The following is a 9,013-nucleotide window of genomic DNA, read 5'->3' as shown; positions in this document are numbered from 1 at the left end:
CGACTTTTATGGTTAATTGACGGTTTCTTTGAAATTTATACTACAATATGTCAAGTTACTTTTAATAAATGTAATTAATCAATTATATTGAGACTTCACATTATTGCTTTTATGCAGAACTGAAAAAGTTATAAGAAAACTAATGTCGTTGGTACAAATCAAACAGCATTGTGGGTAATTTATTGTACTGTGGAGTCTCTCTGTAAAGTAGCATGACACCTTCAGTTTGAAAATGATATCAAGAATACCATGCCAAAGGTTTAGCCACTGGGATGTTTGATTTTAAATTTGAGTAAATTTTACATATTTTAATCCCAAAATTTTGTCATAAAGTACACACCACCAACAAGTTGTTTTGTTCATTTTTATTCAAATGAAAAACAAATTTTGCTGAAAAAAGCATGAACATTATCAGGTAGGTGCTTGAAAATTAAATCATTCAGTCATCCTATCTTATTTGAATTAATTGGCAATACTAATGTACGGCATATACATAAATCAAATGTATTAAAAATAAAAATATCCTAAGCCAAAAAACAACATATAAATCAACTGCAAAAATGTAACCAAGTAAACATTAAAGTACACAAGGTCAGGATCCTAAATGTTGTTTTGATCAAAATTTACCATAGGACTTGGTGGCTGTTGGCCTCTAGAGTCTGGTCACATAGCAGACAAAAACATGCACAGATCTTTCACAAGGAACAGACAATGGTCTATGGAATTTTAAAGCTTTGTCTTGTTTCTCAAAACTATAGGGAAGTTTCTGCAACCTTTTCATTAACACATCACATTTATACAATATTAGACATTGCTAAGAATATGTCACCATAATTACAGTTTGTTGCCATAAAAGTTAAGAACCTTGGTCTACACTTTACCAGTTATGGTGACATTGGGCCAAGCCCATTCATTGCATTACTTTGTATCTAACCCTTCATCAATCTTGTGAAAGAATGAACTTTCACTTAAAAGTCAGTTTTAAAATTGAACAATGAAAGTTGTGAAGAAACATGTGATTGTGTGTCAATGCTTATTTATCCTACTGATACACATTTTGCAAATGGTCATTATCTCACGATTCAATGCAGAGCTTTGCCTGACATAAGTTGTACAACACTGTCATACATCACAGAAAACTAGATTTACTCTCATTTATTCAAAATCTCCAAATTTTCATTTTTTCCAGTTCTGTTATAAGTCATTAAAACTTGCCACCGTTGCAATTTAAAAATACATCAATCAATTCCGCTCGTGTATGAAGTTGTTGATTTGCAATATGACATTAGCCATTTCAACAGCAACTTTCAAGGCATTGATCTTGACAATAAATGAGTCAAGAACCACGGATTTATTTGTGTGTCTCATGCTGGCTCCTGTCAGCTTCCATACCAGATGCGTTTGAAATATCTAGTTTACCAGCAATGATTTGCAGACACTCAACAAATGCATTTGCTCCAATCAGGAAGTGGCTTCTGTAAATTCCAAGACTTTCCAGTACAGAGCATGACACCGTGTCAATCTGAAAAAAATTACAAATATGTAAAAGCATATTCACTATAACATTAATTGTTGAAGAACCCATAAGTTTGTATTCATTTTATACATAAATTATAACATGGTCCTAGAACCAATACTGTTTCACTAACATACCAGATTAAAGTAATTACCACCTTTTGACAAAACTAAATAAATTTATCCGAAACCTAAATACTACCTCGTAATGCATGGACAAAATATTTATATGATTTTTTGGACCAAAATTGAGTCTCATAAAACATGTAAAAATTCAAATTTTTATAATATTTGAATGACCCTTAATAATGAAATTCAATGAATGTGAGAACAAAATGCATAGTTAATATAATAAGCAACTATTGTGTATTGTTATCCGAAAATTACGAAACTAAAACCAATAAAACAACATAGCTACTGTTGTTACAGTCTGAACAAAAAATCTGAATGAGATCACTCTAACTGTGGAGTAAGCTACACACTATGTGTGACTGCATTTGGCCCAGCAGCTTTCAAGGACTCTGGAGACATAAATTCATGGAAGACAACAGATAACCCCTATAATGTAAGTGTTAGGCAATTGAAAGAAGGTCTTACATATATGACATGGATGATTTGTTGAATTTCAGTGTAAGAGTTGCACAATAGGTTGGTATTATTTTTACTGATTTGTCAATGACAAGGGTTTTGAAGAGTTGATCATGCCTTCCTTGGAAGGTTGGCCAGCTAAGTGAACTTCTGGCAGATGTTACATGATCCAACGTTTAAAGGCCACACTGATACACATTATGATACATTGAAGACTACTTGTCCCTGTAAGATTACTATTGGAAAAGATAATGTCACAGTAGCCTAGACAGTAACATAAAAGATGATATGCTAAAAACTTTTTCTGGATTACATCATAGCCTGAAAAAGGACAAGTCAGACAGACACTGCACAGTTGGCAGTGATAGGCTACATGGTTGGACCAGCTGAGATTTGATTCAAGTTTTAAACCTACATAGGTAACAGAAGCATTTCTTTTAATAGTAATAGTCTGTATAAAACGAGATTTTATGTAATTTGCTTTCTCTGAAGTTGTCAATGTGAACCAAAGAGCATACACTGATACATTAGAGATATTGGGTTTCAGAGAGTCGGTGTAGAGAAAGTAGTTTTAAGCCATGAATTTCATGTTCTAGGTTATCATGAAGTCAGTCCATGTAAGCTATGTTGCTGCCTTTGAGAATATTGATTAACCTGCAAAACTACAAATTACAGTGGTATAATGAGGCCAAGTGGCAAAATCAAAAAGTGAAAATAATAAAGGTCCATCAGGTTTTCCCTTCAATTACGGTGTAGTTTCTGGGCAAATCATCAAAGTATGGGCAATTCTCAGAGAAATACTCCAAATCAGCAAGTTTGTGGAACTGATCACTGAACAGATAAACATGGAGCATCATGAATGTGGTTTGATATGAAATACCAACCTGTTCTCTGAGATAGCGTACCAGTTCTCGTTCTATCTCACCTCCACCTCTCAATACCACAGGGTTAACCAAGATATTTCTTAAGACAACGTGTGCATTTTCACAGACATTCTGTTGACATTCAAAAAATAGAGATCATGAAATTTCACAGAAGTAACATTTTTCCTTCATGGACTATTTATGTTGGAAAGTTGAAGAATATTCACTTATTATACAAACTTTGAAATTTTTCAACATTAAGGAGTCCATATTATTGGTTCTTTGTATAACTGATATCCTCATGTACATAGGAATAATATAACTTGAGGAGTTGTCAATTATGAAAACTGATGTATAACTGATGTATACAAAACATTCTTTCTTTCAGAGGAAAGGATCACACCTTGATTCATATTTTGCACTTGAAGGTTGAAATAAAGATCATAATATTGCCTGCACAAACATGAAATAGACCAAACTACTGGTAAATATAAAGATACACTGCAAAGTAACTCCATGCCAGAGATTTCTGTAGTGCAAAATTAATCCAAGTTGACTCACTGTGTATAATTCCTCCATTACAAGACAAGCGATGCATAATAGCAACATCAGTTCATATTGTGTATCACAAACAGCCATCAAGAAATCACTGTCACAATAAGAAGTGTCATTTTGAGGTATGAGGGAGATGGTCAACACCAAAACTACAGGATTTCATTATGTTTATACCAAGTGTCACGGTTAGCAACCCCTAGTATGTGTATTAGCATGACAGCACTTGGGTGAAATATCTTTATGTGATCCTTTTCATGAATTGAAAAAAAATTTGCAAGAAGAGAAAAATGAATGACAGATGGACAACAGACTTGCTGACACGTGTAAGATTGTTCTACATTGCATTATCATATAAAAATTAGCTTCACAGAAGATTGAAGGCTGGCAAAAAAAGCAATGACAATAAATGCCACTGTTTTCAGGTCTGTTGTAACCAGTCATTTCTCTGTGAGGAAATTATTTTAAGATATATAGACTTACTTTGAGTTCATCTACAGAACTTTCATTGTGGTTGCAAATTACTAAAGTCACAACATTGGTACTGGGTGAGAGCATGTGAATGAAACTTTTACCAAAGAGAACCTTGTGTGTAACATCACTCAGATAACCAAAGTCATCATCAGACACTTGAGAATGAAATGTACTCAGTTTCTTGGCACCTGAAATAAACAAAAGCAAATGCACATTACTGTATGACAACAATTACTATACCAAACAGAAGCTCATTTCAGAAGGCAAGGTTTCGTTTTGACATTGAATATACAACATAATGCTGGCTTGGAGTTGCCTTCCTTTTACCCGCTGTTTGATTTAAAATAATAACAAAATATTTGAAACCAGACAAACCATGACCTTCATTGTTACAGCCTTTAGCAATACACAATTTGTTGGGAGATTTGAGACTACAAAGAATGGTTCCATCAATTCAGAATGATCGTCTACGTGTCAGTTGTCACATACATCGGTTTGTCAGGAAAAATAATAATAAAATGAAGTGTACTTAAAACTTTACAATTTAAGTCACGTTAGATGGGTTGGTGCGAGCCACCACGAGTTAGTGGTTTCAGAAAGTTTTTTTAAATACCTACTAATTCTGACATAACAGATGTTTTAACATTTGATATAACTGTCCACAGACAAAGCAACAGTGAAAATTTTGGTCAGGACATTATTTGTTACACTGCCACTGTTCCCAACACTTTTATACAAACTTGCACTTGAAAATACATACCTGTACATTTTTGTACTGCATCTATGTGGCTGACGGACAACCTATCAATGGTCAACACATCACATTCTCTCAAGTACTTCTTGACGGTAGGGTGGATGACTTTCTGACAGGCAACCAATCCAACATCTTGCTGAACTAAATCTTCAACAACACTAACTATCTTTGGCAGAACTACATCACTACTTTTTGTTGCCATCGAGGACACATACTGTATGTCCATAAATTCATCACTATCTCCTGACATTGATATATTGAAGAGAACTACTTTTAGCAATCCTTTCTTAGGTCCAGTACAAACTCTTCTAAGTTTTCTTATACAACATTTGTAAACTTGGCAAGTGAGGAGCTTCAAAGAGTACACCTTGAATACAATGTGATTGTGAAGCTGGATGTCCCTCAATCTTAATATACTGCACTATACCAATAGATGCAGAATTGCTGTCTGCTGCACTGTTAGTAACAGACTGTAGAAAAGACTGAAGAACAAGGCTACAAACAATGTCTTTCTCCCTTGTTTGAAGACAGCATGTGGTTTTACTACCGACGATACCACTGACAACACTCAACAATTCTTTGGAATTAGAAAAACAAATTTTATATTTGCTCTTACAATCTGGTGATTCAAGAAAGTTTACAGTTTGCTGAAGCAGGAATTCATTGATACAGACACTGACTCTTCTAGGAATATCTGAAAGCAAGCATTTTTCAATCAATGAGATGGAAAGTATGGCGGTGAATAATCCTCCATCACTGAACCTTTCCATGTGGTTTTGTATTGCCGTTTTCAAAAGCTGTAAAACGGGACACGAAACTGAAATATTATGAAATAAGGTACTTGATAATGTTGTCAATGTCACATGACCACCAGAATTATTTTGTATTATTTTGATTCTTCCTTTGGGTCCAAAACAAGACAAAACAAGATCTTTGAAGATCTGAATATTATTGATAACATCAGGATCATTCAGAGTCTGTGCTGACACTGTTGATTGCTGTATTGACGCCACCTGCAAGCCATCATTGGGACCCGTATAAAAAGCACACATCTAGAAAAAAAGAACAAAATCAATAGAAAATAGCTGTTTATGTGAATCATCCAGTGGCAAAAGAAAAGGTGACACCAGTATTGTCAAAATTTCAGGCAAAATGTTATTGTTGTGACTATCTATTTTTTTGCATTTTAAAATTCTGTCTTATCAAATGACAACATTGTAAGCATTCAGAGTACAGAGGGAGAGTTTTACAAAGTGTAAGATACAAATGCAAGATGTTATAAGCTTAGTTGATCTCTCAGTGTTGTAATATTTCAGGCCACAAAATATTGTTTCTGGTCACTGCGCCAGTCATTTCATAACCTGCCAGTCAGGTCTTTTTTGGTGGTTTCCTTACTTTCTTTTTCTATTTTTTTCCTTTCTTTTTATTCCAAACAATGGTTTGGCACTATTGATGCAACAGTTATTGTCTTTTATCACTGGCTGCATAATACTTCTGTTTTCTTTTTGGCATTTTTGGACATGCAAACAGTGATATCAAGGATAGCTGTACTGATGAGTATGTAACCCCCCAAAAAGACCTGACGCACGTTCTGAAATGACGCACGCAGTGACCAAAAACAGTCTTTTTGGGGGGGGCCTAAAAGTTACGATAAAGAGTTTTCTCTCTTGGGATTTTTCAAACAAACATTCACAATCATACTGTATGTAACAGTCCTCTTCTGTGATTTAAATACTATATCATACCCAACAACTGGTTTTTCCATAGGAATCTTTTATGTACAGGTTTTGAACAAACTACTCACTAGACAAGGTGGCCTACCACCATATAAGAGCAACTCTGTGATATTTTGCATAAAAAAGTAAGAAAACTAGTCTATCTGTCATAGATTGATAGAAGGAAAATTCTACATATTCACAAAAGCACAGACACATTGCTATGAACAGTACATTTGTGCAAAAACAGGACAAAATTCCCTGCAGCATGCAAGAATTTCGACAAAGAAACATTTTAAAACATAAGGATAATTACAGATTTTATACATTACCACTCACATTTATGTCTAATTACTGGCATTTGATTAAAACTAATTTGTTCTTTGATCTGCTTGTTCAGATTGAGTCTTCTTTGATTTGAGATATTTCGGCTTAATGTCATCTACTTCTCTAGGCTTGTTTGAAAACAAGGGATGTTTGTTAAGCAGATACCAGCCAATGTGTATAGTAACCAAGCTTATACCCATAACAATCCACACTCTATTTCTCCCAAAGAAAGTTTTTGGAGGTGGCTTTGGTAGTTGAGACTGATGATGGGGTGGCCGACTTTGATCCATTGGAATACGAGTGTTGAACCTAAAAGCTAGATTATAGGAAAAAGAAAACACATCTTGAGTACATAAATAGTATATCAATTGAATATTTTATTGCCTTCCATGGTGTAGGGCCGCGTTCAAAAAATATGGTGAGGGGGAGGGGCTGGAGGAATCGCGATTGAAATCTTTTTTTTTTTCAGATCCCCCCTCAATACCCTCAAAAATTTTCAAGTCCCCCCCCCCCATTGACATATAGCCGCATATTTATTAGGAATGCACGCAGAGTAAAAAAAACATGTAATGTGTCGTTCTGCACGCAAATGTTCAACACTATCTCTTTATATCAGCAGGTTGTAGAGCCATATACCTAGGGCAAGTTCTTAAATTGATTCATTTTTAAATGCATCAGTGAACTTTTTGGATTTCTCAGTCTAAGCCGACTTGAGTTTATCCAACTCTAGCCAGTTCAATGGCACCAGCTGAAAAGCACACAAAATGACAATCATGAGAGAGTATGAAAATTGTGTATTCCTAGCTACGTTTAACCAAATTGTGAAAAAATGAGCACAGTGACCTACCAAATTTTTTTTTCAAAAGTACAAGACATACAACTTAGATGCCACTTATAAAATGTTTTACAAAATTGACAATACTGGAAGGTTAAAATATTCCATGAAAATAATGTTTTAATCTCAGAAATTTTGGGTGTAATAATGGCAATTTGAAAAAAATAAAAGATTCCATTTAGTCACACAGTTTTCCATTTAAATTAGAGTCTTTACTGTTCAAAGTTTTACTTTGTGTTATTGGTACAATGAGATGTGAAAATTTCATTCACTGCATGAACTTTATATGAATGGTTTTATATATTGATTTTAAGTGATTTAGAAAAACTGACTTTTCATCGTACATTTGTATAAGATCAATTATGGTGACCCCATCTTTTTTCTCTAATATTTGATTGTTCTCATATGCCAGAATTCAAAAATCCATGGTAACTGTTAGTCCCTAGTCTTCTATGTGTTGCTCTCTGGCTGGATCTTGTGTACAAGTAGATGTATGTTTCACTGTCAATTGAGTGTCCTATGACTGAAACTCTTCTCAAACTACATCAGAGTCATATTTAGACAAACGGGCTTTGTTGACAAACTGAATATTGTGTTTTTCAGCATGCTGTAGAAAGACACCAAGAAACTGTGTTTGATACATTGCATAGAAATATTGAAAAATTATCACCAGTTGAAGCTCCTGCCCCATTACAACGCCAATTTATTTTACATAAATTTAATGGCATTCATACATTTTTAGATTTTTTCGAGATTAAAGACATAAAATTGCGACAAACCGGTTCTAGATTTTGTTTAATTATTACGAACATTAGAACCATTGGATGACATCAAAATGTTGGTAGTCAAAATACTTTCAGGTCCCCCTATAGGCAAAGCAAAATTTTCAAGTCCTCCCTCGACTACCCCAAAAATTTTTGAATCCCCCCTGAATTTCTCCAGCCCCTCCCCTCACCACTTTTTTGAACGTGGCCTAGGTCTCGTCCGAATTGCCAGTCTTGGTAGTACCTCCATGGGAAGCATTGCGTTGTGACCTCGGCGAAGGGTCTAGGTCCTAACCTAGTCCTGCGTACAGGTCTGTGTGTCCCCGGCGTTATACGGTGGAGGCTGTATAACGCCGGGAACACACAGACCTGTACGCAGGGCTAGTCCTAACCCTGGGGAACTAACATGGAAAGGACACAGGGAAGTTGTTTTCGTGATCTAAGCACAGTCTCTGGTGGCCTATTCTGCTCTGGGGCTATTCGCCCCATAGACAGCAGTGTTCTCCCCAGGATCAAGCAAAAGCGTAGCGGCTAATTTGCATAATCATTTGCATATCATTAATTTATATTTGCATATGGATATAAGCTTGCACATGCACCCACGCATTCATGTACACTCACAACAA

General features: G+C 35.2%; 1 protein-coding gene across 1 annotated transcript; it reads right to left on the bottom strand.

Annotated features, from left to right (window-relative positions):
- Positions 1–370: 370 nt before the first annotated feature.
- LOC139150430 (molecular chaperone MKKS-like) lies at positions 371–5,795 on the bottom strand. Its single transcript, XM_070722802.1, has 4 exons — positions 4,753–5,795; positions 4,002–4,180; positions 2,988–3,098; positions 371–1,522 (listed from the first exon to the last, which is right to left on the bottom strand). Exons 1-4 carry the CDS (start codon positions 4,994–4,996, stop codon positions 1,352–1,354), a joined length of 705 nt encoding a protein of 234 aa, XP_070578903.1. The 5' UTR covers positions 4,997–5,795; the 3' UTR covers positions 371–1,351.
- Positions 5,796–9,013: the final 3,218 nt, after the last annotated feature.

The sequence above is a fragment of the Ptychodera flava genome, chromosome 14 (genome assembly GCF_041260155.1).
Source record: "Ptychodera flava strain L36383 chromosome 14, AS_Pfla_20210202, whole genome shotgun sequence".
NCBI lineage: Eukaryota > Metazoa > Hemichordata > Enteropneusta > Ptychoderidae > Ptychodera > Ptychodera flava.
The sequence above is the reverse complement of the archived record's forward strand: the minus strand, read 5'-3'. Positions and strand labels throughout refer to the sequence as shown.